The sequence below is a fragment of the Anguilla rostrata genome, chromosome 8 (genome assembly GCF_018555375.3).
Source record: "Anguilla rostrata isolate EN2019 chromosome 8, ASM1855537v3, whole genome shotgun sequence".
Classification (NCBI taxonomy): Eukaryota; Metazoa; Chordata; class Actinopteri; order Anguilliformes; family Anguillidae; genus Anguilla; species Anguilla rostrata.
The window spans coordinates 29,194,342-29,214,610 of NC_057940.1; the positions used below are offsets into that span (position 1 = coordinate 29,194,342).

At 46.7% G+C, this 20,269-nt stretch overlaps 2 protein-coding genes and 1 long non-coding RNA gene across 11 annotated transcripts in view; 2 read left to right on the forward strand and 1 right to left on the reverse strand.

The window, feature by feature from the left end:
• Window positions 1–8,998, reverse strand: part of LOC135261357 (uncharacterized) — a 29,590-nt gene extending 20,592 nt beyond the window's left edge. The window contains exon 1 of the long non-coding RNA XR_010331888.1: window positions 8,885–8,998. This is a non-coding gene — a long non-coding RNA (uncharacterized LOC135261357). The remainder of the gene's footprint in view (window positions 1–8,884) is intronic.
• On the forward strand, window positions 989–7,203 carry myclb (MYCL proto-oncogene, bHLH transcription factor b). Of its 4 annotated transcripts, none has more exons than XM_064347589.1 (3): window positions 989–1,506; window positions 2,150–2,809; window positions 4,566–7,203. In XM_064347589.1, exons 2-3 carry the CDS (start codon window positions 2,200–2,202, stop codon window positions 5,198–5,200), a joined length of 1,245 nt encoding a protein of 414 aa, XP_064203659.1. In that variant the 5' UTR covers window positions 989–1,506; window positions 2,150–2,199; the 3' UTR covers window positions 5,201–7,203. The 4 variants fall into 4 exon arrangements, with proteins under 4 accessions (XP_064203659.1, XP_064203662.1, XP_064203663.1 ...); XM_064347592.1 differs by lacking the exon at window positions 989–1,506 and adding an exon at window positions 1,671–1,848; XM_064347593.1 differs by lacking the exon at window positions 989–1,506 and adding an exon at window positions 1,908–1,930.
• trit1 (tRNA isopentenyltransferase 1) overlaps window positions 8,855–20,269 on the forward strand; it is a 45,855-nt gene continuing 34,440 nt past the window's right edge. For 5 of the 6 annotated variants that reach the window (XR_010331883.1, XR_010331884.1, XR_010331886.1 and 2 more), the window contains exon 1: window positions 8,862–9,146. Coding sequence is in view for 2 of the 6 variants with exons in the window: in XM_064347587.1 (XP_064203657.1) it covers window positions 8,991–9,146 (156 nt within the window). In the remaining 4 variants the exon portion in view is untranslated. Of the gene's footprint in view, window positions 9,147–20,269 lie in introns of all 6 variants that reach the window. The other variant, XM_064347588.1, reaches the window with a different exon arrangement.

A 20,269-nucleotide genomic window follows, 5' to 3' on the forward strand; every position in this document is an offset into this window, starting at 1 on the left:
TTTGTGTTGTTATGTTGTGTTCCCTTATCCATGCAAGCCCCTGTGGACACAGCAAATAGCCTAGAGGCAGACTTCTTAATTAGCACCACCAGAGTGCAAACAGCTTGCAAAGATGCCAGCGTGCTCCATAGCTGACATACCTCTCCCATTGTCCCCAGAGATTCGGAGATTGGAGAACATCTCCAGCTATTCCTCCTTTCAGATGCAAACAGGAATTAATACCACATTAGCACTACATAGCCAGCAGCTTGCTTTACCCCCACTGCCATCAGCTGGGCTGAATTCCATGAAATATAAAACACTGCATTTAAAGACAAATTGCTGCTGAACCGTGAATGTGTGATTTGAGATACGTAGCTGTTATTGCATCCTTTAAGAGGTCAGGCTGCCATTATTCACAACTGTAATATCTATGCAATGAAGAGTTGTTAAGGTTCTGCTGAAGTAGCAAAAGGCTTTAAAGAAAAGCCGCCCCAGCAGAGATTAGTCAGTTTTCAGTGTTCACTTCCAAAGGCAACTTTCTCACATTAATTGTGTGAAAAACTTGTCCTTACTTCACACTTTCCACCCACCTCCCTACACAGACACACAGAGAACGTGAGAGTGTTAGAGAGAGAGAGAGAGAGAGAGAGAGGTGATTTTGGTGATGTTCTCTAGGAAATTGGAAATAACCCTTAACCCTTTGTGTTGTTGATACATGCAAGGAAAATCCATGAAATTAAGATGTGAGAAAAGGCCGAGCTGACAATGTTCAATTAAGCGCCATTTTCCAGTTCATTGCCTCTTATATAATAAAGTGTCTACCTTAACATATTTAAGGACATTAATAAAAGGAATTCAAATCATACTGAACTTCAACTTACTGTGGACTGAACTCCAATAGTTCGCTGTACAGCAAGTTCTAGGATCCTGTACCTTTAAATTGTGGGCGTGGATACGAGATTATTACCCGCCTTTTATGCTAATGAACTTGTACTCTTTCCCGGATCATATACCGCTGCAGTCCTTTAAACTGATCACAGCTTACCCTGGCTGCTGCAAGAATCTCGAGTCAAAACGAATCACTTCTCTGTGCACCCCGACGCAACACACTAAAGGATTATGCATTTAGTCAGAGGCAAAGGCTAAGTCTAACAGCGAAGCATCGCATCATTTTGCCACAAGAAAAACTGGCTCCAGGGAACGGAATAAACAAAATTCCTTAAGTTCTGCCTGCAGAAATAAACGGATGATCCCTATATTTTTTAAAGAAAAACTTTTCCATTTTATAATTTCCTCCCCAGTCTTGGATGTGCATTTGTTTTGTTGTCTCTTGCCCACCGGAGGGAGGGAGTGAAGAAAGATTTATTTTCAATTTCCTTGTGACAGGAGTCACGATAATAACACACCGGGAGCCACGAAAAGAACACAACGTTTTTTCGCATTTAGCAACATTTTCAGCATACTTTTTCTCCAAAAAAATCTCTCAATGCTTTACCAGATATTATCAGCGTGCACAATAAACCGGTAAGTATTTCAGCAAGTTAGCAAGTTGGCTGGGAAAAAAAATAGTTCAGATGTGCAAGCCAGGCAAATGCCTATATTTAACGGCTGTCTATAACTACCTAACGTTAGCTATAAAGGAAGAGACTAGCTACCTAATGTTAGCTATGAACCGGTTTAAACCGAGGCGGTTGTCGCGGCGTTACAATGCAGTCTTATGTAATAGTTCTGTATTGCGAAACTTTTAAGTTTACTAGGTGCGTGTGGATTACACGATTGTGATAATAACAAATGGGTACATCTGCTTCACTCGAGTGTGCTTTTCTTAACAGATACGTCAATCAATATATAGTTTGCTATCTGGAGGTAATTACTCAAATCACACGTAGCTTTGTAATTAGCTAGGTTGCTAATTGATTGCATGCCTCTGACAATTGTTGGAAGCTAGGTATAACCCACTACGACAAATTGTATTTTGTGGTTTACTTTTGTGTCGCTAACGGTCTAACTAGCTAGATTATTTTTTATTTTGATAATTGTTCTCAAAATATTAGGTAGTTCCATTATTTTCGTCATAACAATAATCCGTTTCTAGGCACAGAACAAAAATATGTGCACTGCTGATCATGCATTTCGCTTTGTAATGTTCTGTTTAATCTCCTTTTAGATCGTGAGAAAGTGACCAGTTCAAACTCTGGAGTTGCACTGAATACACAAATGCCGGGGATCAATACAAACACGCAACGATATGAAAACTGGGCGATGGAATACGATCGCTATCAGCATTATTTCTATGATGACCACGAGACGGATGAAGACTTTTATAAATCCACTGCACCAAGCGAGGACATTTGGAAAAAATTCGAACTGGTACCAACCCCGCCCATGTCACCCATCAGAATTCTTGAAGGTGGTGGCGGCGGCAACGTGTATCCTTCGCCAGGTGATAAACTGGAGTGGGTAACCCAGGTCTTGGGACAGGAAGAAGAACAGGAGGGACAATACAAAATCGACACCGAGGAGATTTTTGGAAACCTAAGTTCCATTATTATTCAAGACTGCATGTGGAGCGGCTTTTCTGCAAGCCATCAGCTGGAGAAAGTTGTCAGTGAGCGTTTGTCTGGTTCGGCGCTTACGAAACTACCCCTCACGCTCCAGGCTGGTACAAACCAGTCGAACAAACCCCAGTTCCCTCACCAGGACGCGCCCCTTCTTAGCACTTTGGCTACAGATTGCGTGGACCCAGCGGCTGTTCTCACCTACCCATTCAGTGGGAGCTGCAAAAAACAGGCGTCATCTGGGTCAGAGTCTCGTACCGACTCTTCCGGTAAGAATTTGGTCGGGAAAATTTGTAGTCTTGCAAGGTGCATTAACTGAGTTTGTTTCGAAGCACGCCGTTACTCGCGAATTTCCTGACTCAAAACGAGAACTCCGGACGGTCTACCAATAGCAAAAGCAAATTCCTGGCATTACGATATCATCTGCTTAGAAGGTAGTTAGCTGCACAGGGATATCGTTGCTTTGTGTGGAAAGGCCTGCACCATCCCATACGTATTGACCTACCAGTTTATTTTAGGAATGGTCAGCTTACATTGGTGTTTGGGGATATTTAAACGTGCTTCTTTCTGCAAATACTTGCTTACGCATCTCGTTAACGGGGTTCCTAGCCATTCCCCCATATAGTGCGTAACTTCGTAGCACTACAGAAAGGTTTGTTTTTATCGATGCGTGGTGAAGTTCTACACGAATAGTACGTAACCGCTTGTCAGCTGACATGTGCACATCTGTCGCTGCAGAGAACTGTCTTGCTAGAATCATGGTTTGAAATGGTCTTGGTATTACATCGCCACAGCGCTTGAAGCGTCAGTAAAGAGTTGTTCAACATTTACTTCATAACTGTTCCAGCGACTCGAGCTTAAAAGTGCAAAAAAGTCCAAAACAAACTCTGGCTCGTCACTGAAGTCGTCGTGCTTTCTATGGGAATCGTACATACTAGAAATCTATTAGTGATAGGATGCAAGTCATACCGCACATCACATGCACATGACTGTTTTGACATGGTGCATCATGCAAGTGCACATGCTTATCATGATCACAATCGACTGAACAGATATTTGAAGTAACAATTCCTTCGTTGTGTATTACTGTTGGCTCGTCACGTTGTTTTCTTTTTAACGTGAAATGTCACAGTGAGGACTTAACGCGAAGTCTTTGCATCCGCTGCCGTAGTGATTGATTAGTGAAACGACCACTGCGGTTGCATTACCGGTGTGTAGTGTCGGTTGTAGAGACGACCAATTAAATGAGGGAATGTTTAATTGAAGTGTCTGAAGGCCAATCAAAACAGGAGGGCTGAAAAATTTGAAGTTCATGTAAAAGGCACCAGAGCTTGCATTTGTCTTTCCTATGCAGGTGGAATTCACTTTCACATCCGCTTTATATTGTAATTTTATCTTGGGTGGTGCCAAAAATTGCATTCAGAAAATGTAAGTGCCATAAAGAACACACAACTGGTGGAGTACATCCTTTTAAACATTGCAAGCTCTTGGTGTAAAACAAACAGGGTTTTGGAAAAGTGCCATGGTTCTTCATCATATTATATTCAGGTTTAGCCAATTCATAGAAAATCAAGGGGATCAGTAATGTAGTGGTTTAGTGAATGTTCACACAAAAAATAAATAAATAAAATAAACCTAAAAAGAGGCACCCATGCTTCACATAATTGGATTAAATCATCAGAAAGAACCTGTTGTTAAGGTCAAGAACAGAACCCTATATGGTCATTAAGGGCAAAGAGTACTGCAATGGGGATGCACTTGCCCATCACTTTGTGAAGTGTTTTATAAAACATCCATACTCATTCATTAATTAATTTGAGGGAAGGTGATGCTGTGCTGAATGGGTTCTTCTGTATGGACTCTTCAAAGACTATGAGAGCAGTATGACCAGTGATAGTGTCTCACTGACAATGTTATTGCAATTACTGGGTTACGTTTTTGCCGTTAAATTTATGTTTAAGCATAATTGTAAAATAAGACTAGAAGGGAAAACCGACTAATTTTTGGTTTGTGGTGTCGTTGCAGAAGACGAGGAGATCGATGTAGTGACGGTGGAGAACAAGCAGAACAAGTCGCGGCTGCTGAGCGCACGCAAGCCGGTGACCATAACCGTGCACGCCGACCCCCACGACCCCTGCATGAAGCGCTTCCACATCTCCATCCACCAGCAGCAGCACAACTACGCCGCCCCGTCACCCGACGGCTACCCCGACACGGACCCGCCCAGGAAGAGGGCCAGACAGGAGCCGGCCCACCCCCAGCACCACCCCGCCGGCTCGCCCTCCGCCTCCCCGGAGAAAAAGCCCTCCCCGGCCCCGGTCATGGAGCCCTCCTCACCCCTGCCCCAGGTCCACTCTCCCAAATCCCAGCCGAGCAGCCCGCAGAGCTCGGACTGCGAAGACACGGACAAGCGCAAGACCCACAACTACCTGGAGCGGAAGAGGCGCAATGACCTGCGCTCCCGCTTCCTGGCCCTGCGGGACGAGATCCCGGGCCTGGTGGACTGCCCCAAGACGCCCAAGGTGGTGATCCTGACCAGGGCCAGGGAGTACCTGCGGCAGCTCCACGCCAACGACAAGCACAAGGCCCAGGAGAGGAAGCAGCTCAAGTCGCGGCAGCTGCAGCTACTGAGGAAGCTGGCAGACTTAAAGCGTTCCTAAAAAAAGATCAGGCACGGGACTTCAAACGGGTGAATCCCACTCTGCTTTTACACACACGCCACTGTTGGGCAAGAGGGGAGGTGGAGAAACTTACACATCTATACTTTCTTTGTGTGAAGGGGTGAAGGGAAGGTTTTCTTTTTTTTTGCACATTTGCTTCTGATCATCTGAAGATACCAACACAAATGGGGATGGAGGACCACAGTGTGTGTCAGTGGGCAATTAATATTTCATTGCTTCTGTATAAAAAGAAATGGACGCTGACATGAAATTCATTCAGATTCCACAAGTGATTCTGACTTGTTGAAATGATTATGAATTAAAGTCCGAAAGGAGTCCACATGTGCCAATGGGGAAATAATTTCAAGAATGTAATTAAGACCGGGAGGAATTGGCATCGTTGTTCTTCTGTACCTTTTGTCATGTTTGGAGAATAGTGTGTAAATGCATTTTGCCATCTATTCCATGAGCATTCTATATTTGAAGACATTTCTTTAAACCTGTGTTATTCCATCTATGTACTAGTGGAATGACACAACTCAGCATTGCTGTGTGTATAGACATCATCAAGTTATCAAATAGATGTACATAACTGTGACAAACTCTGTATATATAAGTTTCTGTAAATAGTTTTTCTTTCAGATTTCAAGAACCAAAATCAAAACTGTTGACTTCTTTTCTATGTTTCCCTTGTTTTCTCAAAGTTGGTCAGCCCAGCAGGTTTCCCAAGAATATTGCAAAGCTTCTATTTTTGTTAAAAAAAAAGATAAAATAAAAATAAAATGACACTATTGTACTTTACTTTGATCACACTAGCCACTTTGTGATGCTGTTTTCTCACTGCCTGTACTTACTTTTCTTGGTTGTTTATTGATTTGTATACAGTGTTTGAAATGCAGAAAGATTTATACTATATTTTCCTACAACATTCATTTTTGTGTGTAACAGTAAGACTCATTCTGCGCCCATCGCTATGTTAGCGCTTCACAGGTGGTGTATGAGGGGCTGTGGTCGTTGTGTATTTGTTGTGGTCTGATGGTTGCTGTGGGAGGGATCGATGCTATGCTGTGTTCATTGGCTCAGACTTAGAATTCAGAAAAGCACTGTAATACATTGCCAGGCCTCTGGAAAATAGACTGTAGGGCCCAAGCATTTCACACACAATGCTCCAAAATGTAACTTTTGCACAATCCAGTCACACAGCCATTCACAGGAAAAGTATGGATTTGAAGATCTAAGAGCTATTTGCTAACACACAACCTCAGCCTGCTTTGGTTTTGTGTAACTAACTTCTGTGCTGGCAGTTTACAGTATGCAGGTAAACTACCTCTTGTCTACACAGAGGTATTATTGAATTGCGTCTATCATAGTGATACCTAAGCTTTTGAAATTTTACCGAAATGTAGATGATGGCACTTTTTCGGCAGGGTTTTTGTGTTTTTGGGTGGGAGGCAGGGCTGTTTATTTGGAGTAATATAGCTCTTGCCACAGCTACACTTCTAAAGCTTTGGTTTATTTGTAGTGCAGCAAGAATATGTTTCAGAGCATCCTTCTCCAAATTAATTCCATACATGAAATACCTGGCTTATTTAGGCTCCTTCAGCTGACAAAAGTCAATGGTTATGCCACTTTCTATGTCTACAGTTCGTGCAGCCCAATTTCCATCTCACAAGCTAGCTTTTGGAGCACCAAAACCTTGCTTGATATTTTGGAAGGAGGGCCACCTTCCTGTTTCTTCTACTTTCTTATTCCAGCATATGCCCCCACACCAGTGTGTTTTCTTTTCCTTGTGCTATGTGGGAAGAGTACACCCTTAGGAAAGACTGTTTTGATCATATTTTTTTGTGTTGTTTTGTCATTTGTCTTTGCAGTTGGCTTGTTTTATATTTGCAGCTTGAATGTTTGAGTGTAGAATGGCTGCAACCTCAAATTAGCACTTTGTGTTCAGTACCTCATAAGATTATAAACAAATCAGACAAAGAATAAATTCAATTTCAAAAAGATTTGTTCTGCATTTCCACTTTTTGCTTGATGTGCATTTGAGTTATGGAGCAAAAAACAGACACATTTATGAAATGGATAGTATAATGCCAGTGTACCTGTAAATGAGTGACCATTAATGACACTTAAACATGAGTGTTTTATCAGTTTAATGGGGTAAGAGGTTGTTTAATTTATATTTTATAGCAATTATTTAAAAACAGAAATGTATCCTTATGTAAATAAGTTAAGAGTCAGTATCCCAAACCTATTCACCAGATGTCAGGGATAGATGGAAAATGTCCTGAAAAATGTGTATAGTGTGCTAAGTTAATATTGTATCACTTCTGCAGGGACACTGAGGAAATCAGTAAAAAGCCACATTCAATTTTACACCTGCTAATGAATGAATGTGCAAATATGACCCTGTTCGCATAAGAAACAAGACCAGGTCAAAACCTAGTGTATGGCTGGACCTAACACACGTGATCCGGCCGACCAATGGTGTAACTTCATCACTCACTCAGTCACAGACATTCGCGTTTGTAGGGCTGGCCCCACTGTTGCGGTCCAGCCAAAAAACGAAACAAAATGGTAAGTCAACCGTCAGATTGTACATTACAAAAATGTGCAGTTGTGTGACAGCTGTAAAAGTGGGAACACATTTGTGTCCAGGGACAAGTTAAAACAAGTGTCTTGGAACAGCAAAAGACCACATGCTTGCAGATACGCAGTAGAAAATAAAATATCTCAGTTTGACATGAGGCTGTGTAATAATCAAATGGTTTGCATTTAATAACGTCTCCCATCCACTATGTGTAGTGTAGCACTACATTGGCACCTGTGTGAGTGTGCGCATTCTCATAGCAAGCTTTTCATATCCATACGCTGTTTCCACTGAGATACGCCGTAACCTCTTCACCATAGCAACGCGCATCCTCCATTTTCCAAAAGAAAGAATCGTTCAGTTTCTATGACAACCGGGCACGAGCTATTCATACCTTCTCTTTCGGGAAGTGTAAAACAGTCCCCGTGGTTTCAAATGCCAGCATCAGTTAAAATTATCGCCAATAAATGCTTAGGGTAGGGGATGTTAGGTCCTCCAGGTCGTGCACATTTTGGGTTTTGCCCCAACTTCCGCTCTTATTTTTTAATTAGACGAATTTAAATGGTACTCCATTTAAATGAAAATTACTGGGGAAACGTCACAGCTGAAAATGGCATACGTGCCATGTACTAATTACACTGCAGTGTATTTTTGGAAATGCGTCATTGTCACATAATTATTTAACTGTCCCTATTAAACTAGGGTAATTAGTTGGAACAAAATACCACGTATACATTGCCACTTCACCAATTTAGTCACAATCGGCTTATTTGAGAATAGTTGCACATTACTTTCAAGCAATGAGTATTCAACAAGTATTCTGCTTAATTAGGTTTGTGTCATGTTTTACGTCTCCGTCACCGTTTGTGCTAATGAGCAAATACATGTTCAATCGTATCAAATTGCGCATCTTGTGCATCTTTCGTTGCGCATTGCGCAACGAAAATAGGCAGTATGCACCCAAAAGCCAATTGTATAACTTTTATATGAAATTTAGAACATTAATTGCTCACGTCTATGGCCGCGTCAGGACTTTTCGTGTAAAAATAATAAGAGAACTACCCATGCTCAAGTTAGCCAAAGCATCCATCACTTACCATAGCAACAGCTTCTCGTTGCCGGGTTACTAAATCATAAGTCTGTCCAGTTCTCCGACCTTCCCCGCATGCTTCTTGATGCTCGCCGTATAGCAGGGTTGACGTGATGGCGACAGCCTCTCTCGTCATGCGCAAGTTGAAGCGAAGTATCTTACCACCCCTCGTCGTGATTCTGGGGGCCACTGGCACTGGCAAGTCCAAACTGGCAATTGAAATAGGAAAACGTCTTGAAGGCGAAATAATCAGCGCAGATTCCATGCAGGTAAGAGGGACAACGATCTAAGCCCTGCTCGCAATGCGGCGCACGTGAAAGGCCCGTGCAGCCCGAGATTCGGTTAGGAGAAGTAGCCTGGCCCGGGCTCGCTATCATGGGATCGATGTGTAGCTAGCCGGCGAGATCTGTTAGCCGCAGGGAAACAAACTGTTGAACACAATGAAGTTTACGCTAATTGTGTTTTGGTACTACGACCTAGTCCGAAAGAATAACTTGCACTTTCGGTAATATTTGAAACTGCATGGTTTATAGCAAGTTTACGAGCTAGTTTATTAGCGTGATGATATCTAACTAGCTAAGTAGTTAGCCAATTGTACCGTCTATCTAGCTGGCTACCCAATGTAGGATGGTCAAAGCAAGCTTGTTAGTTTGCTACTTAACATAAGTATTTGGTTTGCGATACGCTGTCAGCTAGTTAGGTATTCGCTAGTTTACTCTAACGTTATACTTGTTGAAAACTCGCAGATGGAACAATTTCCTGTTTGTGTTTTGGTAGATTTGGTCTCTAGTGCAGTAATAACGGAGCCATGGCCATTATTGTACACGCGGTCCATGTCTTGTATTGAAACCATAAATTAAAGAATCTGAATTCACTATTGTGTGTTTTTATTTATTATTATTTTCTTTTAGTTAACGTTATACCCGGATACTCCTCAGTTACTCTTGAATTATTTTCTGAATTCCAGTCCCTTTTACGTTTGTATGAAGAGCAAAGAGAATCCTGATCTTCACAGTGCATACATTGTATTATTATTATTATTATTATTTGTGACATTTTCAAACATATTTTTAAATAGGGAAATAAGGTTATTCACTGCAGTGATCCCATAGCATTCTTAAGTGCTAGGTGGTAGGGGTCTCTCATGATTTTAGTATAGGAAACACACAGAGGTGGGACATCAAACATTCAGCAGCCTGTCAGGAAATGTAGCCTGTCTGTGTGTCTGCATTGGAGAATGTTGAGAGGCTTGAACATACAGGGGACCAGGGCTTTCCAAATGTTTGGGAAAGTTCAAGGGAGAAAGATCCTGTTATGATATTCAACCAAATGAAATCTAGCCTACTTAGGGACCAGACTAACATTTTAACTTTTCATGTCCACCTGTTAACAAGAGGAAATCTGCTTAGGTGTTTTGTTCATGTTCAGTGATGTTTGGTAGAACCCCCTGACCTTAGCCAGACTATTCATCTCTTTGTGAGAGTCTTCTGCTTTCTTTGTAGAAGATCTCTAGTTTTCTGTGACGTCTTACTGACTGCTGGTGCAGACTGGTAGCGTGTGTGTTCTCATGGGCTTCGCTGAGCACTGGTACAAGGTGCAGACTGGTAGCGTGTGTGTTCTCATGGGCTTTGCTGAGCACTGGTACAAGGCGCAGACTGTGGTAGCGTGTGTGTTCTGTTGGGCTTCGCTGAGCACTGGTAGAAGGTGCAGACTGTGGTAGCGTGTGTGTTCTCATGGGCTTTGCTGAGCACTGATACAAGGTGCAGACTGTGGTAGCGTGTGTGTTCTGTTGGGCTTCGCTGAGCACTGTTACAAGGTGCAGACTGTGGTAGCGTGTGTGTTCTGTTGGGCTTCGCTGAGCACTGTTACAAGGTGCAGACTGTGGTAGCGTGTGTGTTCTCATGGGCTTCGCTGAGCACTGGTAGAAGGTGCAGACTGGTAGCATGTGTTCTGTTGGGCTTCGCTGAGCACTGGTACAAGGTGCAGACTGTGGTAGCGTGTGTGTTCTGATGGGCTTCGATGAGCACTGGTAGAAGGTGCAGACTGGTAGCATGTGTTCTGTTGGGCTTCACTGAGCACTGGTACAAGGTGCAGACTGTGGTAGCGTGTGTGTTCTCATGGGCTTTGCTGAGCACTGTTACAAGGTGCAGACTGTGGTAGCGTGTGTGTTCTGATGGGCTTCTCTGAGCACTGGTACAAGGTGCAGACTGTGGTAGCGTGTGTGTTCTGATGGGCTTCTCTGAGCACTGGTAGAAGGTGCAGACTGGTAGCTGTGTTCTGATGGGCTTCTCTGAGCACTGGTACAAGGCGCAGACTGTGGTAGCGTGTGTGTTCTGATGGGCTTTGCTGAGCACTGATACAAGGTGCAGACTGGTAGCGTGTGTGTTCTGATGGGCTTCTCTGAGCACTGGTACAAGGTGCAGACTGGTAGCGTGTGTGTTCTCATGGGCTTCACTGAGCACTGGTACAAGGCGCAGACTGTGGTAGCGTGTGTGTTCTGATGGGCTTCACTGAGCACTGGTAAAAGGTGCAGACTGTGATAGCGTGTGTGTTCTGTTGGGCTTCTCTGAGCACTGGTACAAGGTGCAGACTGTGGTAGCGTGTGTGTTCTGATGGGCTTCTCTGAGCACTGGTACAAGGTGCAGACTGTGGTAGCGTGTGTGTTCTGTTGGGCTTCGCTGAGCACTGGTACAAGGTGCAGACTGTGGTAGCGTGTGTGTTCTGATGGGCTTCTCTGAGCAGAAGTGACAGAGGCCACCCTAGTGCAGGAAGCACTGCTGTGGGGCACAGCTGAGTCGGTTTTGGTTTAGATCAGCGCTGCCCTGTCCGCTGCTCCCGGGCAGGTTTGGGCTCTTCGGCAGCAGGCTCTCACACTGGCCTCACACCAGTTCTGAGCAGCCGCTGTGCAGGGAGGAACAGTGTCTATAAATTACACGTATCCAACAAATCATCATTGAGAGCTATGAGTGTGTGCAAATGGTGTGCAAAGATCAGTGACTGCATAAGGGTTGTACCGAATCCCTTCTGGAAAAACAGACCATTTCGGTATGTGAGTTCTACCTGGTGGAAGTATCTTGTGAGAGAGCAGAATCACAGAAAAAGGTTTCTGAATGAAGCATGAAGTAGTTAGCAATACATTTTTTGTTTTAATTGCCTTGATTTAAGTAATTGTCATACTAAAAGTAGAACATGTTTGTTTAGAATATGGTAACTTACATTATGCACGGTTGTCTGTGCAACAGAAATGTGCTTGACTGAACTGTATTTGGATGCAGCTATAATGGATGCAATTAAAGTAAATAAAAATGTGTCACTTTTCTGTCTGACTGTTTCAGGTACTTGATTATAGCCTCATTTGTTTGTAATGAATGTGTGGGTGAATGTTCTGTCCGGCTAATGCTTGCCAAAAAGCAAAATAAATAAACAGAGCGAAAGCTAAACAGGCTGGTTATGGATATAAAGATGCATTGTACATTTGTGGAGCTATGGCATTAATTATCGATAGGTGCCGCTCGAATGATAACCGTGAGATGTGATAAAAAGCCTACGCATTTTTTAAATGAAAACAATATTTCACAGAAACACTGACACTGTTATTTTAGTCAGTCTGACTTTCAGTGGGAAATTATCCATCTGCACCCACAAACTAACCCATTCCTATTAGGCCAGTCACTAAAGTCTGGCGGTAATGCAAAGCCCTATGGGTAATTCCCTACAGCTGGGAATTTACAGCTGGGAGTCTTGTGGAATAAAAACCTGTGGGAAGGGCACAGGAGGGGTACAGGTATGGCACAGACAGGCCAGCTGTGCTATGGTTTCTGTCATACCTCTGATGGTTTCTGTCATACCCAGGTAGAATCAGTAGCTGCACCAGGGATTGACTTTCCCCCAGAAGCTCACAGACTCCAGTGGTGACCGGAGGTACTGCCGTTTGGTGAGCCTCTGGCTCCAGATGTGCGAGTGCACTGCGTACTCTTTATGTTTGGGTACGCGGCGGCGCACCTGCTCATCTTTGCAATATCCGTGGTGCAGTTTCTCCCTTCTCCTCTTGCTTTCTTTTTTTAAAGAAGGATTTTTCTATGCTCACTGCTGTCAAGAGTGAGGAGTTTTCAAAATTTTACAGATTTTGAAAAACTAAATATTTTTACCACCTGGAACTGATATGGTTGCACGGTTGTCCTTCATATTATGTTTGCGTGTCCCTGCTCTGCTCTACATGCACCAGCTACAAGAGGAAGGGGCGGCTCGTGCAGTGAAATGACAGTTGGCTAGGCCTATATTTTAAAAAGAAACAATAATGAATTACAAAAGTATAGCGCGTAGCGTATAGAAATAAGCAACTAAAGCCCCAAAAATCTTTTTGGGTGGGCCACCCAAGTAAATTTATTGCTATGAGTAGCAAGGGCTTTCATATCCTGTAGAGACCACTGCTGCTTCCATCATGAGCGAAAACACAACATTGTCACCAGAAACAATAATACGATTCATTCTTTCTCTTTTCTTCTTCCCTTGTGGGATTTCTGGAAAGGTAAAACGAAAAAATGTCATTGTCTGATAACATTCAGCATTTAAATTCTGTTTTTAACAATGGGTGGGAGAGTGTGTACTGTCAGTATTGTCAGCCATTGACATCAAATGCACGTACATACAAAGTTCATATTTAGAATATGCCAGAACTTTTGCGGCTATTGGAGAAATGTGACCCATCTCGAGTGAAATTCCATTTAGCTTAAATGAACATCTCTTTGGTATATGCTTTGGTGGACTCAGAGACTAAATGTGGTGGAATGTTTCTTGGCTAAGGTGGCTGCAGCACTTGTGCTGTGTGTGTCTGTGTAGGGTGAAACCTCTAGCTCTGTGTGCATGGCCTTTGCAGGGCCCCTGCACACACCCTCCTGTGTGAATGTCATACTCCTCGCCCCTGCCCTCTCCCCACTTCAGTCCCGCCGCGCCTGGGATCGAGGCGGGGCGGGGCGGGGGGGGGGGGGGGGGGGGGGCGTGGATCAAAGCCCCGTCCCCGGCCCATTGTCCCGGAGACCCGGGGCTGTGTTCGCGGCTGACCCACATGGGCCGGGGCAGCCTTTGTGAGGCGGGCCTCCTCGGTAACGGAGCCTGAGAACCCTCCAGGGGGAGGGGCAGCACCCCGAGTGAAGAAAAGGGGCGCTGCGTGGGAGTTTCTACCGAGGTGCTGGGGGGGGAGGTATGGAACCCAGGAAACTGGTTTTACGGTGGCTGCAGTCTTGCTCAGCAGTTTCTATGACCTCATGTGTGTTTAGTGTCATTTTCTGCAGGTCGTTTCATTTGCCTCAGCAGGACTGACATGTTGGAATGCGGCATTCCGAAGAGGCGATGCTCTCGTGTGTCTGTATCTTTAAGGGGGGAAATATGTTAGGATGACACATTCGCTTTCATATAGAAATACCATCCATTCCATGTATTTTTTCATCTTTATGCATGAAATGGACGCCCTCTGTTTGAGGTTTTTATTATATCTCTCACGTGCCGGAGAAGTATCAGGCTCCTCTTTGGTACGGGAGTTTAATAGCGTCTCTGTCTGACTGTGTCTCCTTGTTGTCCTTGAGAACGCGCTGCCCCATTGAGAGTTTCCTTCTGCAGGCCCCCCTCCACCGGTCACCTGGTACCGCTAACTAGGTTACGCTAATCAAATTCCCGCCGTTCGCAGTCCTCCCTGCAGCCACATTAGGTCTGCTGCTCATTCATTCAGCTCCACTTGCATATTGTACTTTTAATGTGTGTGTGTGTGCGCGCGGACGGGAGAGAGAATTGTGTGTTGAATGAGTGTTCAGTGTTATGCAGTGTGTCCTATAGAAAATGATCATTTTGGGCGGTGGTTTGGAGGGGCGGGGGCAGATGAGAGGTGTGGCCTGGGGGTGGTGGTGTTTGCACTGGGAACAACGCGCATTTAAAAAAATTCCCTGTGGTAATTAATTAGAGCGCACGGTAAACGAGAAGTCTCGTCCTGAATCAGTGGTGACACCAGCTCTTCGGTGAGCAAACTTCTCAGGGGAAAAGATGGATGAAATCTAGGTCCTTGCACAACTGTGCACACGCTTCGTGTATTGGGTGCTGAAGCTCCGCCTCCAAACACTGGATGCCTGGCTCTTACGAAGCCTTGCCGCTACACTTTTGCTGCTACTTGCCCCATTGTCGCTATATTTATTTATAGATATTTCCCAGATGACTATTACAATCAACAAGGAAGTAACTAAACCGTGAGGAGGACAGAATCATTTCTGTGGTAACTGTAAGCAGCGTCTCTTCATTTAAAAACGTGTTCAGCCGTCCACCGCGGTCCGGTCAACACCGTAATTAGACGTGACATCCAAGCTATCGACAGCAACAGCAACTTCCTGGATGGATTTATTATGATATAAAGTCTCATTTCATGGACGAAATAACACTCAGAGAACTGCAGATTATTGAGGTTGTGGGGGAATGTGGTGAAGGTGCTTCCGCCCCTGCACCGCCCGCCTGTTTTATTACCCCCCCGTGCAGAGAGAAGCCACTGAGGGGGGGGGTCGCGCTGCCGGGGCAGTGTTAAGTTAGAGGGGGGCGTAAAGCGGGACAGCGGGTCGCGAACACTCTGCAGTGGCGCGGTCAGAGCGGGAAGCGACGGGGAGGGCTTCGGGGCTGAGGGTTCATGGGAACTCTGGGAATGGCGTGCGGTTCAGCGGAACTTGAGAGGATGGAATAAATTTAAAAAAGAGGGGAGGGGGCTGCGTTGGGCTGGGCTGGGTTGGGTTGGGTTGTGTGTCCTCAATCTCGCGTGGGGTCTGAGGTTCCCAGGGGCAATTTAACGGGTCAGACACCAGGAATAATGACGTGGATGGCTTTAAGCAGCTGAGGAATTCGTCGAGAGGGCGCGTCTCGTCCGGGCCGCGTCGGGGCGGGGGGGGGGAGAGGGAGCCTTTAATCCAGGCCCACTTGTCCCGGCTGGCCGCTGGTTCTCACACCAACTTTGTCCTGGTTGACGATGAGCTCTGTAGGTGGGGAAGGGGGGGGGGGGGATCGGTGATGCCGGTTACCGTGGGAATGTCAACAGTGGGACAGGCTGAAAGGAGAAGACACTGTGAACGTGCTCTTTGATTAGCAGTGGAGACAGAGCTTTGCTGTATCTTTACTCTTAAATGGGCTAGCCAACAAATTCATTTAAAGTCACTGTTTAATAGCAACATTGGCTTGACAGTTCGCAGGATTTTTTTTGTAAATAATTAAGAAGGACAGGTGCTAATGAAATGACTGTTCAGGTCATACACTTGTGTGTTTGCAGTTTTATTTCTCGACTTGTTTGTTTTTTTTGGTTTTCTATCAGTGAGTGATTTTATGCATCTTCAAGGCTGAATGATGCTCATGTCCCAGTTCATTGATACAGAAGCGAAACGCCAGGATCAAGCATTACTTCTCCAGTTAAATACTCAGAGTGACCTGGCTGGTGTAACTGGGGGCCTGTATTCTGAGGGAACTGTCTCAGTGTAACAGACGCAGAAGTTACTGTTCAACCGTGGGCATGTCAGGAATGCTCGAGTCGGGACTGCAAACCGCTCCAGGTAACACGCCGCCTGTTTGCTGCGTTCTTTGCAGTATCAGAGGCCTTTTTCCTTTGCCTGAACCTTTGACCTTCTTTCTTAATTGAAATTAGGCAGCAGCGACTTTGACATTCCGTTGACAACCTGGCATCCGGCGAAAACCTGTTACGGTTCCACCATTATCAACACGATACCAACATCTGAACTTGGCCACACTTATTAACCATGCTAATGTGCATCCTAACGCTGTTGCTGTTATGTGCATAAGTCATAGCGCAGTGTTACTGTCTTTCTGCCTGATACTAATCCCTCTGTTCATTTTCCTGGGGTAGGGTATCTGGGTTTGCTGTGGATGTGGTCTGTATGCATTTGGCTCATTGTTATCATAGTTAACTTGCACTCGTTTTGTAGCGCGGGTGCCTCTTCATTCAATAGTCTGGGAACGTTGTTAGCGAGGTCTGGCACAGTTGCTCATATTAGCTGGGTGAATGCACTTCCGTTTCTCCTATGTTCTGAGTCACTCTGGATGACGGCTTCTGTTAAGTGAATGTAGTGTGATGCAATGCCGAATAATAATCAATGTGTAGGACACTGCGCGTGTAGGATTTCTCTTTCCACTTTCAAATGCATCTTGGGACTGTTTACAGTTACAAACTTCAGCCGCTAACTTTAACCCTGAAACTTATAACTCACACGGTTATTAGACAACCGTTCTGCCCATTCATTTCTATTTGAATTGATCTAAAGCTTCACGGCCATTTTGCTAACAGTTTTGAGGGTTTCCCCTGCAGCGTTATGGGTCTGGTCTGCTGGGCGGAGCGGGGCCTGAGGAAGCTTGCATGCGTGTTGCTTTGATGATGACTGACCGGTTCAGCCAGGACGGGGGCGGTAGAATGGCGCGTATTGTTGCGGTATTAGCAGTGTTCTCATGAATCCGGTGCTTTAGATGCGAGGGAACCCCACCTCTGTGCTGCTCTGACACAGGGGCTTCACACACAGCCTGACTCACAGCCTTCACTGCGCTGACACAGGGGCTTCACACACAGCCTGACTTACAGCCTTCACTGCGCTGACACAGGGGCTTCACACACAGCCTGACTTACAGCCTTCACTGCGCTGACACAGGGGCTTCACACACAGCCTGACTTACAGCCTTCACTGCGCTGACACAGGGGCTTCACACACAGCCTGACTTACAGCCTTCACTGCGCTGACACAGGGGCTTCACACACAGCCTGACTTACAGCCTTCACTGCGCTGACACAGGGGCTTCACACACAGCCTGACTTACAGCCTTCACTGCGCTGACACAGGGGCTTCACACACAGCCTGACTTACAGCCTTCACTGCGCTGACACAGGGGCTTCACACACAGCCTGACTTACAGCCTTCACTGCGCTGACACAGGGGCTTCACACACAGCCTGACTTACAGCCTCACTGCGCTGACCAGGGGCTTCACACACAGCCTGACTTACAGCCTTCACTGCGCTGACACAGGGGCTTCACACACAGCCTGACTTACAGCCTTCACTGCGCTGACACAGGGGCTGCACACACAGCCTGACTTACAGCCTTCACTGCGCTGACACAGGGGCTTCACACACAGCCTGACTTACAGCCTTCACTGCGCTGACACAGGGGCTTCCCCACAGCCTGACTTACAGCCTTCACTGCGCTGACACAGGGGCTTCACACACAGCCTGACTTACAGCCTTCACTGCGCTGACACAGGGGCTTCACACACAGCCTGACTTACAGCCTTCACTGCGCTGACACAGGGGCTTCACACAGCCTGACTTACAGCCTTCACTGCGCTGACACAGGGGCTTCACACACAGCCTGACTTACAGCCTTCACTGCGCTGACACAGGGGCTTCACACACAGCCTGACTTACAGCCTTCACTGCGCTGACACAGGGGCTTCACACACAGCCTGACTTACAGCCTTCACTGCGCTGACACAGGGGCTGCACACACAGCCTGACTACAGCCTTCACTGCGCTGACACAGGGGCTTCACACACAGCCTGACTTACAGCCTTCACTGCGCTGACACAGGGGCTTCACACACAGCCTGACTTACAGCCTTCACTGCGCTGACACAGGGGCTTCACACACAGCCTGACTTACAGCCTTCACTGCGCTGACACAGGGGCTTCACACAGCCTGACTTACAGCCTTCACTGCGCTGACACAGGGGCTTCACACACAGCCTTCACTGCGCTGACACAGGGGCTTCACACACAGCCTGACTTACAGCCTTCACTGCGCTGACACAGGGGCTTCACACACAGCCTGACTTACAGCCTTCACTGCGCTGACACAGGGGCTTCACACACAGCTGACTTACAGCCTTCACTGCGCTGACACAGGGGCTTCACACACAGCCTGACTTACAGCCTTCACTGCGCTGACACAGGGGCTTCACACACAGCCTGACTTACAGCCTTCACTCGCTACGCTGACAGCACCGCGCAAGGGCTTCACACAGCCTGACTTACAGCCTTCACTGCGCTGACACAGGGGCTTCACACACAGCCTGACTTACAGCCTTCACTGCGCTGACACAGGGGCTTCACACACAGCCTGACTTACAGCCTTCACTGCGCTGACACAGGGGCTTCACACACAGCCTGACTTACAGCCTTCACTGCGCTGACACAGGGGCTTCACACACAGCCTGACTTACAGCCTTCACTGCGCTGACACAGGGGCTTCACACACAGCCTGACTTACAGCCTTCACTGCGCTGACACAGGGGCTTCACACACAGCCTTCACTGCGCTGACACAGGGGCTTCACACACAGCCTGACTTACAGCCTTCACTGCGCTGACACAGGGGCTTCACACACAGCCTGACTTACAGCCTTCACTGCGCTGACACAGGGGCTTCACACACAGCTGACTACACTCACTGCGCTGACACAGGGGCTTCACACACAGCCTGACTTACAGCCTTCACTGCGCTGACACAGGGCTTCACACACAGCCTGACTTACAGCCTTCACTGCGCTGACACAGGGGCTTCACACACAGCCTGACTTACAGCCTTCACTGCGCTGACACAGGGGCTTCACACACAGCCTGACTTACAGCCTTCACTGCGCTGACACAGGGGCTTCACACACAGCCTGACTTACAGCCTTCACTGCGCTGACACAGGGGCTGTCACACACAGCCTGACTACAGCCTTCACTGCGCTGACACAGGGGCTTCACACACAGCCTGACTTACAGCCTTCACTGCGCTGACACAGGGGCTTCACACACATGCCAGCCTTCACTGCGCTGACACAGGGGCTTCACACACAGCCTGACTCACAGCCTTCACTGCGCTGACACAGGGGCTTCACACACAGCCTGACTCACAGCCTTCACTGCGCTGACACAGGGGCTTCACACACAGCCTTCACTGCGCTGACACAGGGGCTTCACACACAGCCTGACTTACAGCCTTCACTGCGCTGACACAGGGGCTTCACACACAGCCTGACTTACAGCCTTCACTGCGCTGACACAGGGCCTGAATTACAGCCTTCACTGCGCTGACACAGGGGCTTCACACACAGCCTGACTCACAGCCTTCACTGCGCTGACACAGGGGCTTCACACACAGCCTGACTTACAGCCTTCACTGCGCTGACACAGGGGCTTCACACACAGCCTGACTTACAGCCTTCACTGCGCTGACACAGGGGCTTCACAACAGCCTGACTACAGCCTTCACTGCGCTGACACAGGGGCTTCACACACAGCCTGACTTACAGCCTTCACTGCGCTGACACAGGGGCTTCACACACAGCCTGACTTACAGCCTTCACTGCGCTGACACAGGGGCTTCACA

Excerpts from the sequence above, each read along its gene's own strand:
- myclb (XM_064347589.1), top strand. The coding sequence starts at position 2,200 with ATGCCGGGGATCAATACAAACACGCAACGATATGAAAACTGGGCGATG. Across the intron at positions 2,810-4,565 it reads GTCTCGTACCGACTCTTCCG|AAGACGAGGAGATCGATGTA; the intron begins GTAAGAATTTGG and ends GTGTCGTTGCAG.